This window comes from Epinephelus fuscoguttatus, linkage group LG19 (genome assembly GCF_011397635.1).
Source record: "Epinephelus fuscoguttatus linkage group LG19, E.fuscoguttatus.final_Chr_v1".
Classification (NCBI taxonomy): domain Eukaryota; kingdom Metazoa; phylum Chordata; class Actinopteri; order Perciformes; family Serranidae; genus Epinephelus; species Epinephelus fuscoguttatus.
Genome location: NC_064770.1, coordinates 27,451,170 through 27,473,888, shown reverse-complemented (window position 1 = coordinate 27,473,888; position 22,719 = coordinate 27,451,170). Strand labels below are relative to the sequence as shown.

The following is a 22,719-nucleotide window of genomic DNA, read 5'->3' as shown; positions in this document are numbered from 1 at the left end:
TCCAGGTTTTCCATGACTGGGAACCTTGATAAAATACTTGCTTTTTCAGTCCGCTAGATAGCCTATATTTTGCTGCATTTCAAATTACATAAGTTAGATGAACGGACAAAAACTTTATCTTATTAGATAAAACAGACGTTGATAAAGTTGTTCTTTGACGAAATAATTTGAAATAATATACTGCAATAGACTAATGGTCCAAAGATATAATTGTCTGTAGGTGTGAATGTGAGCATGAATGGTTGGTTGTCTGTCTGTCTCTATGTGTCAACCCCGTGATAGTCTTGCAACCTGTACAGGGTGTACCCCACCTCTCGCCCAGTGTGAGCTGGGATACGCTCCAGCCCCCCTGCGACCCCTCACTGGGTAAGTGGTTACGGAAATTGAACAAATGAGGATGATATACCAATAGATGTTTTCGCAACACTCAGTATATCGCAAAACTTTATAAATCATAATAATACTCAATTGTGACTTAAGTATTACGATAATATCATATCAGTGACTCTATGTGATTCCCACTCCTGTTAGAATGTGGGCATTTATCAGGCATGGAGAGTCTGATGGGAAATGCTATCAAATAGCATTATGGGAAATGAAGGATCCAGTGCTTTTGCAGCTTGGACCATACTAGAGACTTGAGGTCAGGACATCTCAGCCTCTGATTCATCAATTTAAATCACTGAATTAACCTGAGTGAGAGATACTGACTTTAAACCATAGTTTTTGATCATTGCCTGAACAGCATGACATCTATTTGCTCTGTCATCCAAATTTACGAAATATAACGTGAAAAAGATGGTTAAAAAAAAGGCAGTTTTTGACAATTAACGTGAGTTTTGGTGAGGTCTGTTTGCAGGTCAAGAGCATTTCCTGGCATTAGGCGCACAGTGACAGGCTTTGCATGTGTATAAACGACTGTTTGGTGGAGATTTGGGGGATGATATATGTTTTGCACAGAGGTTTAAGGGTGGAGCTGACAACCTGCTGCCAGCATGTAGCGAACGCTTATGTCACACAGTGCACCCATTTGGTTGCTGATTGTTCCGCATTTTGAACTTTGCGCAGCAGCAGATGCTGACTTGATTTCAGAGTTTTCACTTTAAAGGGCCACTTCACCATTTTTACAAATCAATCAAAGTCAGTCTGTCAGCCTCTGCTTATCTCAGCCTGAGTTATACACCATATAGATATAGTTAGATATCTCCATGTATGTGAAGCATCCTAGGGTCCCTCGAAAAGCGCTATTAAGATGGACGCTGTTTCAAACAGTTTTTGAGAATGAATGCAAGGTTTGGTGAGCTCTGTCTCCGGGGCCAAGAGTGAAAGGCTTTGAATATATATTAACAACTGTTTGGCTGTACAGTGGTTAGTGAGTAGCTGGTTATTTGGGGGATGATAAATGTTGTGCACAGGGGTTAAAGGGTGAAGCTGATGACCTGCTGGCTGTGCAGGGTGTTGGTAGTAGGAATGGACCCTGTAGATACATTAATATGATCATAATAAGGTGTAGTTTAAGTAGAGGTGGTTGGATGCTTTGTGGCATTTATTACCTTATGCCTGTCTGTCTCCATCCTCTTATGTCCCTGTGTGTTTTTATCACTTATGTTATAGTGATTCCCCAAAATGCTGAGTCACATCACCTGCTGTTTCCTCAGCCAGGGTCTCACAGGGCTCAGACGTGACTTCACTATCTGATGCAATAGGCGAGCTGATGGATACAGATGGATTTGATGGAAAGGTGATGGTGTTGTTAGAAAGGTGCCTTTGTTGGGGCAGTAAGAGATCCCATCTTTGGATTTGAGACACAGTGTTATGTCACAAGCTAAAAGAAAAAGGGCCATTTCAGCCTGACGTTAGCCATGACACTGCCTTGTTTACATCCCCAATGAGCAGCACGGCAGGACGGGCGGGATGCTGCCCGGCCACGTGTATAGGTTAATTCACCTCACAGGGATGCTGGGAGGACTAAACACCTGAGGTCGCCTCCATTCCTCCACAATAACGACGCCGACCACCATCCCAGCGCCGTGTTTTTATCCAGCTCCATTCAACTCACCTCCTCTGCGTGTTTCCTCAGCGCTTTCTCCCGCTCGTACTGGGTGATGAGCTGCTCGTTGTCCTCCTTCAGCAGCTCCAGCTCCACTTCGTGCTCCTGGTTCTCCGCGAACACCGAGTCCAGGTTCTCCAGCACGGCCACGACCAGGGGCATCAGCTCCTTCACCACGTCCTCGTCGTATTTCCCGATGAGCCTCTCGAACTCGCGGTAGATGGAGTTGGCCAGGCCCGATACCCGCTCAGACATCATCGCTGATGTGCCCGGGTCGTCCTGGTACACAACTCCGTCTTCCAGCTCCATTTTTAGTCCTCTCCCGTTCAGCAAACTGGACCAATGTGGGTTATCCCGCGGTACCCCGCCACTATGAACACCGTTATCCGCTTATCTGAAAGCAGCGTTTCTTCAAATAAACGTAGACATTGAGGACATTACACGGCCGGACTGTTACGATGCGAGAAAGGCTACGTGGATGTCTTCCTCTTTTTCCCTCACTTGTCCCATGCTGCCTTCAAATGCCTTTCCAAAGCTTGTACTTTCCAGCTCCCTTGAAAAACGGAACTCACACAGCTTACTCTAAAGCCCCTAAAATCCCAGAATATATCAGAAAATATATTTCTATCATGTGGGAATAAAAAAATATACATTTTACACATATATATAGTCGTATTTTAGCATCCAAACAATTACAGGGAGCCACATTAACCTCATTAAGAAACAATTACACCGGCAAATCATATTCTAACGATGTAATTTGTCATATTTAGTGAGGCATTAATATTGTTTATACAGAATAACATGTACATGACGTCACTTGGGAGGTTATATGGAATCACTTTGTTGTTTTCATCCAAGCGCCGTTGAAATTCCGACATTTCCGATGTTCATGAAGGCACCATCACAACAGCTGAGTTGTTGACCAGATCACGTGATGACGTCACATCATGCCAACAACGTAGGGCTCTCAGCACTGACAGATTGCTTTGTGCACAGTGTTATTAATGAAATATTTTTAAAGCTTTTTAAAATAGAAATTAAAAAAACGACTCACTGAGAGGTTATGTGAAGAGATGAGAGGCAAGGCAAGGCAAGGCAAGTTTATTTGTAGAGCACAATTCGTACACAAAGTAATTCAAAGTGCTTTACAGAACAAGAAAATGCATTAAAATCACAATACAAAATAAAAACATAAATAATCATTATAAAATGAACTTTAAAAGAGAAGAGTGCAGATAAGATCCTTTCAGTCATATGCACAGTGAAATAGAGCTGTTTTGAGCCTAGATTTGAACATTGTCAGAGTAGAGGCCTGTCTCACATCTTCAGAAAGACTGTTCCAGATTTTAGCTGCATAAAACTGGAATCCTGATTCCCCATGTTTAGTCCTGACTCTGGGCACCAGCAGGAGGCCGGTCCCTGAGGTCCTCAGAGTCCGAGATGGTTCATATGGCACTAACATGTCAGCGATGTACTTTGGTGCTAGGCTGTGGAGAGACTTGTACACAAGCAGAGCTGCTTTAAAGTCTATTCTCTGAGCCACAGGAAGCCAGTGTAGAGACCTGAGCACAGGACTAATGTGCTCGTACTTCCTGGTTCTGGTCAGGACCCGAGCAGCAGCATTCTGGATGTACTGCAGCGGCCCGAGAGAATTCAGAGAGCGCAAAAAAAAAAAAAAAAAAAAAAAAAAAAATCACATTTGGTTTGTGTAATTGCAAGTGATTCCTTTGAACATGGCAGACTCATGGGGCACCTTTACCCTGAAGCTTAATGTCGTTTCAGCCTTTTATGCATTTCATTTTCATCAATTAGCATCTCCAATTGCACTGAAATTCTTACGTTATTTTCACGTCTTCATTTGTCACCATAATGCAGTGACCCCTAACCTTCTTTCTGTGGGACAAAGTGACATATTTTACCAGACTAAGTAGCATATTTCATGTACATCTTTTATTCAGTGCAGAACAGCTGAGAAAATGTAAAAGTATAGCACAAATAGTGAGCAGACGTTTGTGTAAAACAAGCAATGTGAATGAATTTTGAGCTGAGTTTTCCTGATAGTTTCTGGGAAACTTTTCTTTGATTCTCTGTCTTTTTAAACAAACATATATATTTAACAGGTGTCTTTTTGGACAAATCCAGTGTTATTTTCTCCCTGACACTTGGCCACTGCTCTATTTGCTCTCTGATTGTGTCAACTGCGTATTTTTCTCCTGCAGGATGAGGCTGTTCAGCAGAGAGTGAAGGCTCTGTGAAGATGATTGTGTTCAGGTCTTCACTGTGTTCTTATCCTGTGAGATTTAAGTTTATATATCAACTTTAAAATGAACAGTTTCATTTATTTGTCTTCACAGAAATGCATGACATGATGAGATAAATGTCTACTGTATATTCTTTTAAAAAGATTTCCTGCACCCCTTAAAATCAATGAGGTATCGTGAAGCTTTGGCGACCCGTAGTGGAGGACAGGACCCCCAGGTTGGGAGCCACTGCCATCAGGGACTACTTCATGTCTCAGTTTAGTTTTGGATAGTGTCAGATTTCTTTTGAAAAGTGTTATTGCAGTATCGTTGTATCACATTATATTGTATAATGCTGTGTTAATCAGCTTCAATGGGCTGCATTACAACACAGTCTACTCATGGACTAGAGGTAATGAAATCAAAGGAAACTAGTGACGCACTTCAGTACTGTCATTTATTGTGGTTTCAGCTGAGCAGCAGTACTGTAACACAATGTGTCATTATCAAGCAGTTTCAGACATAGACATACTGTTGGAACAACATACACATAAGAACAGCATTCATAATCAGTAGTCTTAAATCGTTACACCTTTGATCCAACTTAGCCCGGGTTTAACCTACACATGTTCTCTGATCTGCTAATCACTGGATTCATCATTACTGAGAGACTACAACACCAAAAATGACCAACTACAAAAACAAAACATACTAGCATAGATGATGCAAAAACTGAAATGCATAGTGAGTATGACACAGCTTAGTAATACTTTATTCAGCAAGGTAAGACTGACCAATAGCAGAGACTATATGTATTAGGTTGTGCTAGCTGTCCTTTAAGCCAGATAATGTCAGCTGTCTGAGCACTTTAATGGACAGAAGTAAGAATCTTTGGCTTCAATCACCAAGGATATTACAACTCTTTATTTGTGCTCTGGCAACTAATATAAAATCTACGGCAAGAGATTTAGGCTACACTTTTCATTCTCAACTGAACTTTGAACCACATGTCAATAATCTCATTGAATCCTGCCACTTTCACCTACGAAATATCATCAAAATCAACTGTCTTTTCCTGACCTACAAAAGCGTATTCATGCTTTTGTATTTTCTCGCGACTACTGGAACTCACTGTTTACATGCCTCAGGAAATCTTCAGTAGCTCGGCTTCAACTAGTGCAGAACGCTGCAGCTCGTATTTTAACTAGGACAAATCATACGTCACATATCACCCCAACGTTAACGCCTGTTAACTTCAGAACTGATTTTAAGATCATTTTATTAACTTTTAAAGCTCAGCATGAGTGCTGAGTTATACAGCTGAGCTTCTGACTACCTATGCTCCAAGTCGTGACCTGAGGTCCTCGAGCCTGCCCTAACTAGTCGTCCCTAGATTGCGGTTGGTAACTAAAGGTGACCGGGCCTTTGCCATCAAGGCCCCGAAGCTCTGGAATTCTCTGCCTGAGGGGATTAGGCTGGCTAGCACATTACCTGTTTTTAACTTATTTTTAAATGCCTGATATTGTATTACATGCATGCATTTTATGTTGCAGACTGACTTTTTTCTCGCTGTGATTAGGTGACGTCTGTCTGTAAAGTAAGATTTGTCAGCAGTATGGAGGTCTACTGGTCGTTGACAAAGTCTTCTCCTAAGTTAATGATGCGTCTCAGTGCGCTCAGTATCAGTGTATCAGTGTCATCGTCTGTGTCGATCTCTGAGTGGTAGTTCTTCACAGGAAAGATGGAGTACAGTGGAGTACCCAGCGCCACACTCAGGTCCTCCACCTAAATATGAACATTCAACATTTAAGGAATGACAGCAAAGAGCTGATCAAAGGAGATTTTTGTGTAATGTAAAACAGACTTATATTCCAACTTGAATAACAACTCTCTACAAAGTCAATCACCAAGAGAAACTTACCTTATTCTTCAGGTACTTGCTCTTATACACATTCTTTATGTCTTTTTTGACCTCTGGACAGGCTTGATCAATCTTAGTGAGAATAGCCACTTCAGGAATTCCTGCCGATACAGAGCAGAATCCAGTTTAATCAAGATAATGTTTGTCAGGTTATTGGATGAAACTTATGAAACCCAATAACTAACCCTATAACTCTTACCCATGTCTCTGGCTGCCAGTCTGACTTCCCTCATCTTTACCACATGTTCATCACTCAGGATGTTCAATGTCTCAGCAGAAACCGCACAAACCAGAACATGAACTTGGTCCTTCAGAGTGGGGTCTCTGTTGTAGTAATTATCATCCTCCGTTATTTTAGAGAGAGGATTGAACTGGAAAAGAATGTGAAATTAATTAAATTAAAAATCAACATTGCATGTAAATAGTTTCTACTTCATGATTTTGGTAAAAAATGTGAGTGCTAAACAGATCTCAAAGCTGGAATGTATTACTGAAATATATACAGCAGAGTTGAATGAATTCAGTATATTTTACAGTGTATCCATCTTTAATGTGTCCCATCATGGCCAGTTTGATGTCTTCCACAGAAACTCCTTTATTGGTTTCCCTGTCAAGGCCCATGATGTCAGTGAAGACAAAAGGGTAAAATGTCCCTGGTCCTCCTTTTTGGATTTTGTAACTTTGGTACTGTAAAACAGAAAAGTGCAGTTATAAGGACAACAGTGCCACCTATTGAGTGATGGCCATATAGCAGTTTGTGTCTTGCTCATCAGTTTCATCACTAGTTGCAACACTGCTGCTGCCGCCTGATCTGTACACTGCAATGCATAAAAAGTAATACAGGCTTCCCTACATGCTAGAAAACTTTCTGCACACTGATGCCCACTGAACACAGCTGGTGGCCTCTTTCATTTTTTTGGCCCTGCCCCTCAGACAGCTTCAGTCCCCTAGTGACTGCAGTTGTCATTACAGGTGCATGCAAGAGTTGTTCAAGTTTTACAGTGCTTAAAATACATGACCTTGATTAAACCACATTCAAAAGTGATTCATACTTTTAGGGTGAAGCTGTCGTGAGAGACTGCATCTGCCAAAGCCCGACCAGTGATTCTGCCTTGTGAAACACTGTCAACAGAGTTGATGAAGCTGGACTTGCCAGAACCAGAGGGTCCATAAAGCAGAATTCTGAGCTGTTGGACCTCATCGTTTTGAGGCTGATAATCCTTCACAACCTGCAGGTCTCTGTCTTTGTTACTGTTCAATAAAGAAAAGGTTACATTTTTAGATTTACTTGTTTAAATCAGTTTGTGTAAACATATGGTATTTTGTGGTTGCTTCACTTTTGCCATCGACACTGATGACATTAAACTACCATGTTAGTGAGTCTGACAAGAAACACAAAACAACATAACAAAAGGCAGTTTCAACAAATGAGTGTGCTCAGTGTTGGTTTCTGAAATTAGCAGAAAAGTAATTAAATCAGAGGAACCACGAGAAAACATTAAAGAAATCACTCACCCCCATGGTATGTTCCTCCATGGTTCATCAAAAGCTGACAAGTAAAATGTAAAGTTGTTGTAAGGAGTCACATTTAAAGGAACTTTAAGACAAATGAAGAATCTGTTATTTCTGTCTTTATCTGCATTTGTTTAAACAATGTTCTGTAATAATTTGAGTGTCTTACTGAGAGAAGGTGGGGGGGGTTCAGGTTTAGGAGATTTGTTTCCCATGGCTACAACAAGATATAAAGGCAACATGTGAACAATTATTAAAGTGTATTACTTAAAAGCAAAGCAAGGAACTTTTGAGACCCAATCTTTATGAATATTTCTTTATAAGTTCAAACTCAATGTGCTGCATGAGCAAAGTATTCAGTCTTTGATTATTTTTAATCAGATTCATTTGAAAAGCAGAAATAAGAAGAGAAAGAGAAAATAAACAGATAAACTAACAAAAAAACCTGACAAAATGCCTGTAAACAAAAGATTTACAGGCATTTTTCACTTTAACCTGATCAAACTAAAGACATACATTGAAAATCAAATAGACCCACTCCATGAATTTACTGATACAGTACTGATGTTAAACCATTATAAGAGTTCTACCTCAAAATGACTGCACTCTCTAGTATTTTCTTGTTCTTTCTTCAACTTGTCCATCCTAAGAAAACGTATCTAACATATAAATATCATAAAACAATCTTACCTCAGCTGTTCTGCCCGAGGAAAAGAAGTGGTGATGGTTTACCTCAATGAATGCTCCTGAAATTGAGAAATAAAGCTTTTTATATGGTATTCCAAGTTCTTTTTTATGTCTTTGACAAATGATCTGACAACAGAACCACAGTCTCTTGTAGACAAACTAAAATAGTTACTGATCATGAGTTAATGTTCCTAAGTGAATCGCAAAAACATGGTTGGTGTATAGGCCTACCTCTGGGTGTGGTTGTTGATGCCGGTTTGGTGTGATACTGATGCGCATTGTCTCAGGCCACACAGCTTTGAATGAACATCCTTTCGGTTTCCTTTGGGTCATGTGATCTGAAACAACTTGATCTCCGGGCAGTCCAGTAACAGGCATATAGGAGTTATGTTACACTAGCTCAGTGGCTTAGTGGTAGAGTGTCTGCTCTGACTGTGGAAGGTTGTGGGCTCAATCCCTGGCTGGGTCATACCAAAGGCTATTGCTATTGCTATTGTTTTACCTCCTACTCAACATCACGGGTTGGAATTCAGAGGTTAGATCACCACATGATTCCCGAGCGCGGCACCGCTGCTGCTCACCGCTCCCTCAGGGGATGGGTCAAATGCAGACAACAAATTTCACACACTCAGGTGTGTGACAATCAGTGGAAAGCCGTTTTTCAACCACACTCATGCCACAGAACCACAGCAAAACACACCTTACACATTTTCACGTGGGTTTAACACCTGAACTGTGTACAAACGGTGAAAATGAGCTATATGGCTTATGGAAATAAGGAACTTTCCAAAGCGCTGTCTGTTACAATGGGGTTCAGCCTTCTAGACAGATGTCTGTTCTGGTTTCTCCAAGAGCAAATTCACAGCACCTGCTGCAGTACCATGGCAGCAGACTGCCTACCTGAACTGCAGACACTGCTGCATATTTTCTCCATCACCTGACAAGCCCCACCCTGTGACTGAGTTTGGGAAACATGCACATGGATAAAGCACCAGGTTGTGCTCTCTCACTCATATAAGCCAGTGGATCTCCACAGACCCCCGTGTTACAAGGCCCAACTTTACAGCAGGAATAAATATATTTACAGCCTGGTAGAAAAACAGTTTTGCTCTCCATAGCTAATTTTTCTCTCCATGACAGCTATAGGGAGTGAACTTACAACTTACCTGTTTACATTTAATTAAAGCCTAAAGTTAATGGCTGGTTTGAGTGACAGGCTGTCTGCCAATAGTGTCCTCTGCTTCCCAGTCAGATCCACCCCAGCTCCTCCACAGGGCCAGCCCCTCACCCAAATATGGTCACTTCTGACTGGAAAAGAAAACCAAGTTGGACACGGCCAAAATGTCAAATTCTGGGCTTCAAAATCCACAAACCAGTCCACAGACCAATGGGTGGAGTCACAGTAGCTATGTTCATTATGTATACAGTCTATGGTATGGACTAGTTGGAATGAAACGAAGCAAACTAATGAGAAATTTTATTATGTTTGTTATTTATTGTGGTTTTACCTGAACAGCAGTGCTGTAGCACAATCTTTCAGTATAGAGCAGGTCCAAACACTGAAACAGAAATCACTGTCGGAACTAAAGATAAATGTAGCTAGTCGTCTAAAAACAAAGTCTATGCCCAGTTTTAACCGAGACGTTTAGCTTTCTTTTGACCTGTTTAACACCAGAGATTACCACCTGCATCAACAAAGCATAACCAACTACTTTATGATTCTAAAGTCTAAATGCATATTGAGAGTGATCCAAGCCTGCTTTATGCACATCTAGGTGTTAACTGACTCAGGTTGATGCACAGCCTATTTATACTTTATCCAGCAAGGTAGAAGCAACACAACATACCATATAGCAGATACTATATGCATTACATGCATGTAAATACAAGCCCTTTATGTCATTCCTGTTTGCAAATGGACTTTTATTCCACAGTGTGATAAAGCCTCAGCAGTATGGAGGTCTACTGGTCGTTGACAAAGTCTTCTCCTGAGTTAATGATGCGCCTCAGTGCGCTCAGTATCAGTGTATCAGTGTCATCGTCTGTGTCGATCTCTGGGTGGTAGTTCTTCACAGGAAAGATGTAGGACTCTGGAATACCAAGCGCCACTTTCAATTCCTCCATCTAAATTTGAACAATTTGACATTGATAGAATGAAGCAAAGCGCTGATCAAGGGAGATTTTTGTGTTACATTATTGAAAAGTAAAGCACAATCAAATCCCAACTTGAATAACAACTTTCTAGAAACCTACCTTATTCTTCAGGTGCTTGCTCTAATACACGTTCTTTATGTCTTTTTTGACCTCTGGACAGGCTCTGTCAATTTTGGTGAGAATGGCCACTTGGGGAATACCTTCCGACACAGAGCAGAATCTGAGTCAATCAAAATAATGTTTGTCAGGTTATTGGATTAAACTTATGAAACCAAATAACTAACCCTATAACTCTTACCCATGTCTCTGGCTGCCAGTCTGACATCCCTCATCTTTACCACATGTTCATCACTCAGGATGTTTGATGTCTCGGCCGAGACGACACAAACCAGAACATGAACTTGGTCCTTCAGAGTGGGGTCTTTGTTGTAGTAATTGTCATCCTCCGAAATTTTAGCAATAGGATTGAACTGAAAAACAATATAAATTCAATTAAAGAATGACTTTTTGCATGTAAATGGTTTCTACTGTATCTAAATATATAAAATAAATAATAAATAAATAAATAAAATTATTGGTTAAAAAAGATCTCAAAGCTGGATTGTATTGCTGAAATATATCCAACAGAGTTTAATGAATTCAGTATATTTTACAGTGTATCCATCTTTAATGTGTCCCATCATGGCCAGTTTGATGTCTTCCACAGAAACTCCTCTGTTGGTTTCCCTGTCAAGGCCCATGATGTCAGTGAAGGCAAAAGGGTAAAACGTCCCTGGTCCTCCTTTTTGGATTTTGTAAGTTTTGTACTGTAAAACAGAAAAGGGCAGTTATAAGGACAATACTGGTAACTAATGAATGATGACTGTAAGGCACTTTCTACATGCTGATGTTTCACTGCACACTGCAGGAGCCCTTTTTAATTTATTAGCCTGTGCACCTCAAACAGCCTGATTTTGCTACTTACTACAATCATCACTGAAAGTGCACATAAAAACATGACATTAAAACACAAGGTTAAAGAGCTGTTGAAGTTTAACAGTGCTTGAAATACAAAACCATGGTTAAAAGTGGTTCATATTTTTTGGGTGAAGCTGTCGTGAGAGATTGCATCTGGTGCAGCTTGACCAGTGATTCTGCCTTGTAAAGCGCTGTCGACAGAGTTGAAGAAGCTGGACTTGCCAGAACCAGAGGGTCCATGAGGCAGAATTCTGAGCTGTTGGACCTCATCGTTATGAGGATGATAATCCGTCACAAACTGCAGGTCTCTGTCTTTGTTACTGTTCAATAAAGAAAAGGTTAGATTAGATTTTAGATTCAGTTATTTAAAGTCAATTTTGTATGGTGCACATATTTTGTGGTTGCTGCGTTGTTGTAATAGACACCAGTTACATTAAACTGCCATGTTAGTGAAGCTGCCAATAAACACAAAATGACATCAAACAACACCAACAAAAAGATAGTCCCAACAAATGAGAGTGTGCAGTAAAAGTAGTTTGTTAAAGAGAAGACATTGAACACAGCACTCACTCCCATGGTATGTTCCTCCATGGTTCAGGAAAAGCTGTCAAGTAAAGAGCAAGTGTTATCATGATGATTCAGACAAAACTGTAAGTAACATAAATGAAGAATCTGTTATTTGTATCTAAATATGTTTAAAGAAATACTCTGTAATATTTTGAGTAGCTTACTCTCAGGAGATGAGCAGCGTTTTTTGTTGAATACATTTCCCATGGCTACAACAAGATAATAAGGCAACATGTTAACAAGAAATATAATAACACATAATTACCTAAAGCTAAACCAAATGTCAGCAGATGGTTTTGAGACTTCTAGCCCTCCTCCAGTGTATTTTGACATTTTTATGATGGGCCTACTTCATATTCAGTCATTTCCTGATAATGATGATTACGCACACTGTTTGACACAAAGTTTTAATTATATAAAATAAATTAAACCCATTACATAACATTGTGAGGGGACGTGGGAGGGAGTGGGAAAGGGGTGTGTCTGCTGTACCTGTAGCCCTCCTTAAAAAAAAAGATGTTTATTGTTCTTTGTATTACTATTGTGTATTAATTAGGCCTACACATAAACAAGAATGTGTTTGTAGTGTTCCAGATTGCCAGTAGAGGTGTCCCACTTTGACAGTAGCACCGGGTAAAATGTAGTTTTGGGCCATGTGTTTGAGGAAGAGTCATCCATCCTGTCTTAAATCTTCCTGTTTCTTCTGTATAGTAGAGTGAAGCACTAAAGCTATTTAGAAAAGTTGGATCACAACTAAAAATGACGCAGAAAGTAAACTGTGTGCGGAGAACAGGTGCAGTCAATGCAGAGATTTAACCGGCAGAAATAAATAGCACACCGACTCTTCTTCTTCACCGTCTCCCGGCCACAGGGCACCGCAGGATGGTTGGACATTTCAACCTGCTGTGCTGCGCTTTGGTCGGAACTCTGCAGTGCAGCTCATTGGAGCAGCAGCAGCCAAATCAACCAACAGGAAAGAGGAGACGTCAGAGTGAGAGAGTGGGTGTGTTGTGCCAATTCTTGTCTCATTTGTGGTCTGATAATAATATTTCAAAATATTTATTTGCAAGTTCAGACTTAAGCCTGCTGCATGAATAAACACTTTGCTCTTGATGTATATCTTTAATTCTAAATGAAATAGCAGAACATATACAATACATTAAGAGTGTGCAGGAAGGGAAAGTGAAAGTAAAAAGATATGAGAATGTTCACAGGCATTTTTCACTGTTAAATAATATAAATTAAGACATAGACAAAAATAAATTGACCCTCCACATGAATTTACTGATACAGTACTTACATTCAGTCAGATAAGAGCACTGGGTAAACAGCTATCAGACTAATATAGTTCAAAATGGCTGCACTGGTATTTTCTTGTTCTTTGTTGAACTTTTCCATCTCTAAAACAGTTTGTATTGGTGTTTTGTTTGTTTCTTTACATATGAATATCTTAAAAAAAAAAAAAGAAAGAAAAGAAAATCTTACCTCAGTGGTCGTGCTTCGGTCGTGATGGTTTAGCTCAAGTATCGCTTCTGAAACGGATCAAACTCCTTGTTATCACTTTGACAAATTATTTTACTGCGGAGCCACACAGTCACTTGTAGAATTATTAAAGCAGTGAACGATCATGCACTGACGTTCCTATGTGTATTGCAAAGACATGGTTAGTATACCTAGGAGTGTCCAGTAGCTGTTGATGCCTGTTAGGTGTTATATTGATGCAAGCAGTGTGAGGAAATGGAGCTTTTAACGTGCTGCTAACATCCTTTTGGTTTCCTTTAGTGGTTTGTAAGAATTTCCTCTTCTGGCCTGTGCACATATAGTTCCCTCTGACAAAGACACAAGTCGTTTGCTGCAGCTTAAAAGTCAAAGTACTGCATGTTTATAACCAAAAAGCAAATAAACAACCTAATTTCAAGTTAAACTACTGTCAGATTTTGAACAGCTGATTGAACTTCCCTCCACAATGCCCAGCCCTCACACACAGGTTCAAGCAGGGCTTGGACACCCAGGGGTCCAAAACAGAGCTGCGGATGTTCTGAGGTGTCTGTCTGTTGTGCAGTTGTCTGATTTAGTGTCTCCAAGGGCAAATTTACAGTGTCTGACAACACGTGACCAGTTTGTGGCGTTTCTCTTATTGCTCAATTGCAGCCATCACTACAGTCTTATAGGTACAAAGCACTCTGTCTCTAGACAGTGGCATGCCTTCAGTGATGCACACTCATACTCTCGAATTTATTTCTTTATTCTTCTTCTTTTTTTACTTGTTCGCAGGTTCCAGTGTCCTCAAACTGTTTTCTTCATTCAAACTTCAAAGTGTTCACTAACTAAGAAGATCTGTGCTGTCGTTCAACTTTTTTGCCCATTGATATGAACGGACACGCTGTTCAAATTCTGAGCATTCCATCCATCTTTGTACCTCGTGAACTCCTCTCAAACCTCTTTATACTCGGTAAAACTTTCACTTAGAAACTTCATTCAAACTTTAAACAAATCATGACTCTTTGTACTTGATCGTATTAGTTTTGCTTGGGGCTGATGTGGACCCTAAAGCTGTACTACGAATGGAACCATGTCAGCATACACGTTTTTGTAAGTGTGTGATGTCACTCACTCTAGATGTAAACATTCTGTGCAATACACAACAATGTAAAAATCTGAGAGCGTCTAAAAACAGCAACTGCAACTGTGATTACAGAAAAACGAGCCCGGTCTCACTCTGAAGACGCCGAAATCTGGCACTTACGCAGTGACGTGTGGCGTCAGACACCAATGATAAAAGGCGTCATTTAATATCGACATGATACGCAGCCAGTTGCCATTATAGTTTAATGGCGCCTGGCGGGTTCAGGGAGAACCGTGATGGGACAAGGACGAACGGTAAGGCGGCAACAGTCCAAGTAGGGGGGGGCAGGAGAGGTGGTTGATGGGTTCAACAAACATGGACTTTCACCTGAGAGAGCGGTGTTCACGTCCTGTAAGATTCTAAAGTCAAACCCTGTTTTTTCCCCCTAAACCTAACCACATGCTTTTGTCGCCTATAAACCCAACCATGTGTGTTAGTTGAAGGAAAACAGACGTCAATTCTTAGGGTTATTCCAGTGTAGTGTGTTTATTTAGAAAGAGACTGTATGTAAACGATAAATTTACTGTGAAAACAGAGGTGTATTTGAAAGAAGAGAACTTGATATGGTGTTCCAGATCATCAACAACCAAAGCACTCAGTCCATGACCAAACGACAATATGTGACGAGGTCAGAGTGAGAATGTGTTGCTTTAGTTAACGACAGCTCCCTTTTAAAATGAAACCATTTTTGTAGTTGCTGGAAATGATTTAAGCTGCAAGTGTACTTTTATTAATTCTGTTTTGATTGGATTTATTACACCTGATAGATATTACTGTTTTATTACTGTAAGCATCTGCATAATCAAAATAAAGTAACTCATTTGTAGTTTAAGTAAAAGTGTTCTGTGCTCCCTTTAGTTAGTTAAAGAGTTTCTTAAATAATCCTGTAGCCTCTCCTCAGTGACGTAAATTTCCAGAGTGTGTGCAGCTAAGTCAGGTCCATAGATGAGGCTCTGATGGGTTGGTCTAGACTCATAAATTAACATTTCCCTAGCAGCAAAAGTTTACGTGGCAGCTGCGTGAACCACTTCCAATGGGCTGCATTACAACACAGTCTACTCATGGACTAGAGGGAATGAAATCAAAGGAAACTAGTGACGCACTTCAGTACTGTCATTTATTGTGGTTTCAGCTGAGCAGCAGTACTGTAACACAATGTGTCATTATCAAGCAGTTTCAAACATAGACAGCATATGTAATCAGTAGTCTAAAAAAAGTTACACTTCTGAACCTAATTTAGCCCAATTTTAACCTAGACATGTCCTCTGACCTGCTCATCACCAGATTCATGATTACTGAGAGACTACAACACCAAAAATTACCAGCTAAGAAACAAAACATATTAGCATAGATGATGCAAAAACTGAAATGCAGAGTGAGTATGATACAGCTTATTAATACTTTATTCAGCAAGGTAAGACTAACCAGCAGCAGAGACTCAATGTATTACATGCATGCAAATAAAAACCAAAAAGCCCATTTTATGTTGCAGACTGACTTTTTTCTCACTGTGATAGATGTGTAAGAGTTGTCTCAGCAGCAGTATGGAGGTCTACTGGTTGTTCACAAAGTCTTCTCCAAGGTTAATGATGTATCTCAGTGCGCTCAGTATCAGTGTATCAGTGTCATCATCTGTGTCGATCTCTGAGTGGTAGTTCTTCACAGGAAAGATGCTTTTCCCTAGAATACCCAGCGACGCACTCAGTTTCTCCATCTAAATTAAAAAAAGGAATGACAGCAAAGAGCTGATCAAAGGAGATTTTTGTGTAATGTAATGTAAAACAGAAATATATTCCAACTTGAATAACAACTCTATATAAACTCAGTCATCTTTATTAACCTACCTTATTCTTCAGGCACTTGCTCTTATACACGTTCTTTATGTCTTTTTTGACCTCTGGACAGGCTCTGTCAATTTTGGTGAGAATGGCCACTTGGGGAATTCCTGCCGATACAGAGCAGAATCCAGTTTAATCAAGATAATGTTTGTCAGGTTATTGGCTAAAACATATGAAACCCAATAACTAACCCTATAACTCTTACCCATGTCTCTGGCTGTCCGTCTGACATCCCTCATCTTTTCCACATATTCATCAATCAGGATTCTTGATGTGTCAGCAGAGAAGACACAAACCAGAACATGAACTTGGTCCTTCAGAGTGGGGTCGTTGTTGTAGTAATTATCATCCTCCGTTATTTTAGAGAGAGGATTGAACTGGAAAAGAATGTAAATTAAATTTTAAAAATGACCTTTGCATGTAAATAGTTTGTACTGTATGTTTTTTGTAGAAATTGTTCGTGCTAAACAGATCTCAAAGCTGGATTGATTTACTGAAATATATCCAACAGAGTTTAATGAATTCAGTATATTTTACAGTGTATCCATCTTTAATGTGTCCCATCATGGCCAGTTTGATGTCTTCCACATTTGCTCCTTTATTGGTTTCCCTGTCAAGGCCCATGATGTCAGTGAAGACAAAAGGGTAAAACGTCCCTGGTCCTCCTTTTTGGATTTTGTAACTTTTGTACTGTAAAACAGAAAAGTGCAGTTATAAGGACAACAGTGCCACCTATTGAGTGATGGCCATATAGCAGTTTGTGTCTTGCTCATCAGTTTCATCACAACTAGTTGCATCACTGCTGCTCGTCTGATCTGTACACTGCAATGCATAAAAAGTAATACAGGCTTCCCTACATGCTAGAAAACTTTCTGCACACTGATGCCCACTGAACACAGCTGGTGGCCTCTTTCATTTTTTTGGCCCTGCCCCTCAGACAGCTTCAGTCCCCTAGTGACTGCAGTTGTCATTACAGGTGCATGCAAGAGTTGTTCAAGTTTTACAGTGCTTAAAATACATGACCTTGATTAAACCACATTCAAAAGTGATTCATACTTTTAGGGTGAAGCTGTCGTTAGAGACTGCATCTGCCAAAGCCCGACCAGTGATTCTGCCTTGTGAAACACTGTCAACAGAGTTGATGAAGCTGGACTTGCCAGAACCAGAGGGTCCATAAAGCAGAATTCTGAGCTGTTGGACCTCATCGTTATGAGGCTGATAATCCTTCACAACCTGCAGGTCTCTGTCTTTGTCACTGTTCAATAAAGAAAAGGTTACATTTTTAGATTTACTTGTTTAAATCAGTTTGTGTAAACATATGGTATTTTGTGGTTGCTTCACTTTTGCCATCGACACTGATGACATTAAACTACCATGTTAGTGAGTCTGACAAGAAACACAAAACAACATAACAAAAGGCAGTTTCAACAAATGAGTGTGCTCAGTGTTGGTTTCTGAAAAATGATCAAATCAGAGGAACCACGAGAAAACATTAAAGAAATCACTCACCCCCATGGTATGTTCCTCCATGGTTCATCAAAAGCTGACAAGTAAAATGTAAAGTTGTTGTAAGGAGTCACATTTAAAGGAATTTTAAGACAAATGAAGAATCTGTTATTTCTGTCTTTATCTGCATTTGTTTAAACAATGTTCTGTAATCATTTGAGTGTCTTACTGAGAGAAGGTGGGCGGGGTTCATATTTATCATGTCCATTTCCCATGGCTACAACAAGATATAAAGGCAACATGTGAACAATTATTAAAGTGTATTACTTAAAAGCAAAGCAAGGAACTTTTGAGACCCAATCTTTCTGAATATTTCTTTATAAGTTCAAACTCAATGTGCTGCATGAGCAAAGTATTCAGTCTTTGATTATTTTTAATCAGATTCATTTGAAAAGCAGAAATAAGAAGAGAAAGGGAAAATAAACAGATAAACTAACAAAAAAAACCTGACAAAATGCCTGTAAACAAAAGATTTACAGGCATTTTTCACTTTAACCTGATCAAACTAAAGACATACATTTAAAATCAAATAGACCCACTCCATGAATTTACTGATACAGTACTGATGTTAAACCATTATAAGAGTTCGACCTCAAAATGACTGCACTCTCTAGTATTTTCTTGTTCTCTCTTCAACTTGTCCATCCTAAGAAAACGTATCTAACATATAAATATCATAAAACAATCTTACCTCAGCTGTTCTGCCCGAGGAAAAGAAGTGGTGATGGTTTACCTCAATGAATGCTCCTGAAATTGAGAAATAAAGCTTTTTATATGGTATTCCAAGTTCTTTTTTATGTCTTTGACAAATGATCTGACAACAGAACCACAGTCTCTTGTAGACAAACTAAAATAGTTACTGATCATGAGTTAATGTTCCTAAGTGAATCGCAAAAAGATGGTTGGTGTATAGGCCTACCTCTGGGTGTGGTTGTTGATGCCGGTTTGGTGTGATACTGATGCGCATTGTCTCAGGCCACACAGCTTTGAATGAACATCCTTTCGGTTTCCTTTGGGTCATGTGATCTGAAACAACTTGATCTCCGGGCAGTCCAGTAACAGGCATATAGGAGTTATGTTACACTAGCTCAGTGGCTTAGTGGTAGAGTGTCTGCTCTGACTGTGGAAGGTTGTGGGTTCAATCCCTGGCTGGGTCATACCAAAGGCTATTGCTATTGCTATTGCCATTGTTTTACCTCCTACTCAACATCACGGGTTGGAATTCAGAGGTTAGATCACCACATGATTCCCGAGCGCGGCACCGCTGCTGCTCACCGCTCCCTCAGGGGATGGGTCAAATGCAGACAACAAATTTCACACACTCAGGTGTGTGACAATCAGTGGAAAGCCGTTTTTCAACCACATTCATGCCACAGAACCACAGCAAAACACACCTTACACATTTTCACGTGGGTTTAACACCTGAACTGTGTACAAACGGTGAAAATGAGCTATATGGCTTATGGAAATAAGGAACTTTCCAAAGCGCTGTCTGTTACAATGGGGTTCAGCCTTCTAGACATTTCCTCCAATCATCATGCATACACCGAGCGTCCTCTCCCACCTACCGCTCCTTTAGGTCCCAGGGAAGCTGAGCCTCCCTGGAAGTGATGATTTTGTCGCATTTATCCAATGACCGTCTCGCTTTGCTGCGTGAAGAAAACCTGCTCAGCGCTGTCTCATAGGAATGCTTGGAGGCTCCGCGTCCTATGGCAAGCCGTTTTAACATTTAATTGCTAGGCTGGAAATATATATTGCAGATATCCTTAATTCAATTCTTCCTATTCAAAAATAACATTTCAGATACCCACAACTACATTTTACTAAAAAAAAGTGACAAATGACGTCACTTTTCCCATGCTTGTGTAGGCTATGGGGTTTCTCATTACAGATAGTCATAATTAAGTTACAGATATCCACAGCTCACATTGCAGATATCTACATCAGAATTATGATTAACCCTAATCGCAGTTAGAGATATCTACAACATATTGTCGGCAAGTCGCAATTCCAGTTCGAGATATCTTCAACCCCCCCTTGATTCAAGATATTTAAAAATACAATTTAGATATCTTAAATTGAGTTTTACCTAGTCAGAATAACACTATAGATATCTTTAAGTGGAATTATGACCAGTCAAATTATGTTGTAGATATCTCAAACTAGAATTAGGGATAGTCGTAATTTAATTGCAGATATCTATAATCAAGTTGTAGATAGTTGAAGGATTCTGATAAGAGATATCCAAATTGGAGATATCTTAACTCTCATTCTGCCTAGTCAAAATGTAATTGCAGATATCTTGAATCAGAGTTTTGACTAGGCAAAATGAGGCTTGCTATTCAATGAATCAAACCCATTCAAATCATCGACCACTGCAACCTTATTTCTCCAGCCTAGCTATGAAATGCTAAAACGGCTTGCCATATGCCATAAACCATTTTTGACAGGGTTTTTAACGCTGCAGCCCATGCAGGACAGGAGCTGTCGAGAAATGCAGAGGGTTTACTGCTTTTCTTCTGCTAACACTGTTCAATTGCATTGTTTACTGAGCCAATATCCAATGGAAAGCTGGCCATAATGAGCAATGAATGGGATGCCTGGCATGATCAACGTCTTGAACAACAATTCTGAGTCATCATATTTATGTTTGAGATATCTTTAACTTTCATTCTGCCTAATCGAAACTGAATTACAGATATCTCTAACTGTCGTTTTGACTGGTCAGAATGAAGTTATAGATATCTTGAATGAAAATTCTTACTAGTCACAAGGTAATCACGACTAGTCAAAATGAAGTTGTTGATATCTATAATGTTAATTCTGGATAGTCAAGCTTAGCTATTAAATGTTAAAATGGCTTGCCATAGACATGACCCAAGTAACACTGTTGAAGTTTTAAAAGCTGGAAAGTCCCTCCAGAATGCCCAGCCCCCACACAAAGGTTTCAGCAGCTCCTGGACACCAATGGATCCAATGAAAAGCTTTGGAGATGCTGAGGTGACTCTCTCTTGTGCAGATGTCTGTTCTGGTTTCTCCAAGAGCAAATTCACAGCACCTGCTGCAGTACCATGGCAGCAGACTGCCTACCTGAACTGCAGACACTGCTGCATATTTTCTCCATCACCTGACAAGCCCCACCCTGTGACTGAGTTTGGGAAACATGCACATGGATAAAGCACCAGGTCGTGCTCTCTCTCTCTCATATAAGCCAGTGGATCTCCACAGACCCCCGTGTTACAAGGCCCAACTTTACAGCAGGAATAAATATATTTACAGCCTGGTAGAAAAACTAATTTTTCTCCTCTTCATGACAGCTATCGGGAGTGAACTTACAACTTACCTGTTTACATTTAATTAAAGCTTAAAGTTAATGGCTGGTTTGAGTGACAGGCTGTCTGCCAATAGTGTCCTCTGCTTCCCAGTCAGATCCACCCCAGCTCCTCCACAGGGCCAGCCCCTCACCCAAATATGGTCACTTCTGACTCCAACAAAAACAAGTTGGACACGGCCAAAATGTCGAATTCAAGGCTTAAAAATCCACAAACCAGTCTACAAACCAATGGGTGGAGTCACAGTAGCTATGTTCATTATGTATACAGTCTATGGTATGGACTAGTTGGAATGAAACGAAGGAAACTAATGACAAATTTTACTATGTTTGTTATTTATTGTGGTTTTACCTGAACAGCAGTGCTGTAGCACAATCCTTCAGTATAGAGCAGGTCCAAACACTCAAACAGAAATCACTGTCGGAACTAAAGATACATGTAGCTAGTCGTCTAAAAACAAAGTCTATGCCCAGTTTTACCCGAGACGTTTAGCTTTCTTTTGACGCTTTTAACACCAGAGATTACCACCTGCATCAACAAAGCATAACCAACTACTTTATGATTCTAAAGTCTAAATGCATATTGAGAGTGATCCAAGCCTGCTTTATGCACATCTAGGTGTTAACTGCCTCAGGTTGACGCACAGCCCATTTATACTTTATCCGGCAAGGTAGAAGCGACACAACATACCATATAGCAGATACTATATGCATTACATGCATGTAAATACAAGCCCTTTATGTCATTCCTGTTTACAAATGGACTTTTTCCACAGTGTGATAAAGCCTCAGCAGTATGGAGGTCTACAGAAATGATGGACTTCAGAGAGCGTAAAAAAAATGTGTTCACATTTGGTTCCTGACAATACACTGATTTCATATTTAATTTGTTTTAACATGGCAGACTCATGGGAACCCTTTATCCTGATGCTTAATGTGGCTTTAGCCTTTAATACATTTCATTTTCATCAATAAACATCTCCAGTTGCAATAAAATTCCTACAGAATTTTTATGTCTTTACTTGTCACCATAATGCAGTGGTCCCGAACCTTTTATTTGAGGAGAACTTGACAAAGTGACATATTTAATCTGACTAAGTAGCAGATTTTATGGATATCTTATATTCCATGCAGAACAGCTGATATAATGTAAAAGTATAGCACAAATAGTGAACGCAGTAACTGCAGGAAGTTTGTGTAAAACAAGCAGGTTGGATCAATTTTAAGCAGATTATTTCCTGTGAATATTTCATCAGAGATGAATTTTCCTGATAGTTTTTGGAAACCTCTTCTTTGATTCTCTGTCTTTTTAAACAAACATATATAT

General features: G+C 39.9%; 2 protein-coding genes across 11 annotated transcripts in view; both read right to left on the bottom strand.

Annotated features, from left to right (window-relative positions):
• The window catches only part of spag9a (sperm associated antigen 9a), a 39,479-nt gene extending 36,927 nt beyond the window's left edge, over nt 1–2,552 (bottom strand). For all 6 annotated transcript variants that reach the window (XM_049561716.1, XM_049561717.1, XM_049561719.1 and 3 more), the window contains exon 1: nt 2,060–2,552. In XM_049561716.1, the coding sequence (XP_049417673.1) occupies nt 2,060–2,359 (300 nt within the window). In that variant the 5' untranslated portion in view covers nt 2,360–2,552. The remainder of the gene's footprint in view (nt 1–2,059) is intronic.
• Nucleotides 2,553–4,907: 2,355 nt separating this feature from the next.
• Nucleotides 4,908–22,719, bottom strand: part of LOC125879468 (interferon-induced protein 44-like) — a 29,972-nt gene continuing 12,160 nt past the window's right edge. Inside the window, exons 2-10 of one of the 5 annotated variants that reach the window (XM_049561370.1) lie at nt 18,981–19,455; nt 18,753–18,808; nt 18,231–18,278; nt 18,065–18,098; nt 17,612–17,810; nt 6,749–6,901; nt 6,414–6,585; nt 6,215–6,315; nt 4,908–6,078 (exon numbers count right to left, since the gene is read on the bottom strand). In XM_049561370.1, coding sequence (XP_049417327.1) covers nt 5,917–6,078; nt 6,215–6,315; nt 6,414–6,585; nt 6,749–6,901; nt 17,612–17,810; nt 18,065–18,098; nt 18,231–18,276 — 867 coding nt within the window. In that variant the 5' untranslated portion in view covers nt 18,277–18,278; nt 18,753–18,808; nt 18,981–19,455 and the 3' untranslated portion in view covers nt 4,908–5,916. Of the gene's footprint in view, nt 6,079–6,214; nt 6,316–6,413; nt 6,586–6,748; nt 6,902–7,266; nt 7,466–7,729; nt 7,764–7,895; nt 7,944–12,094; nt 12,129–12,255; nt 12,301–13,576; nt 13,827–17,611; nt 17,811–18,064; nt 18,099–18,230; nt 18,279–18,752; nt 18,809–18,980; nt 19,456–22,719 lie in introns of those variants that run through there. The other 4 variants (XM_049561373.1, XM_049561372.1, XM_049561371.1 and 1 more) reach the window with 4 other exon arrangements.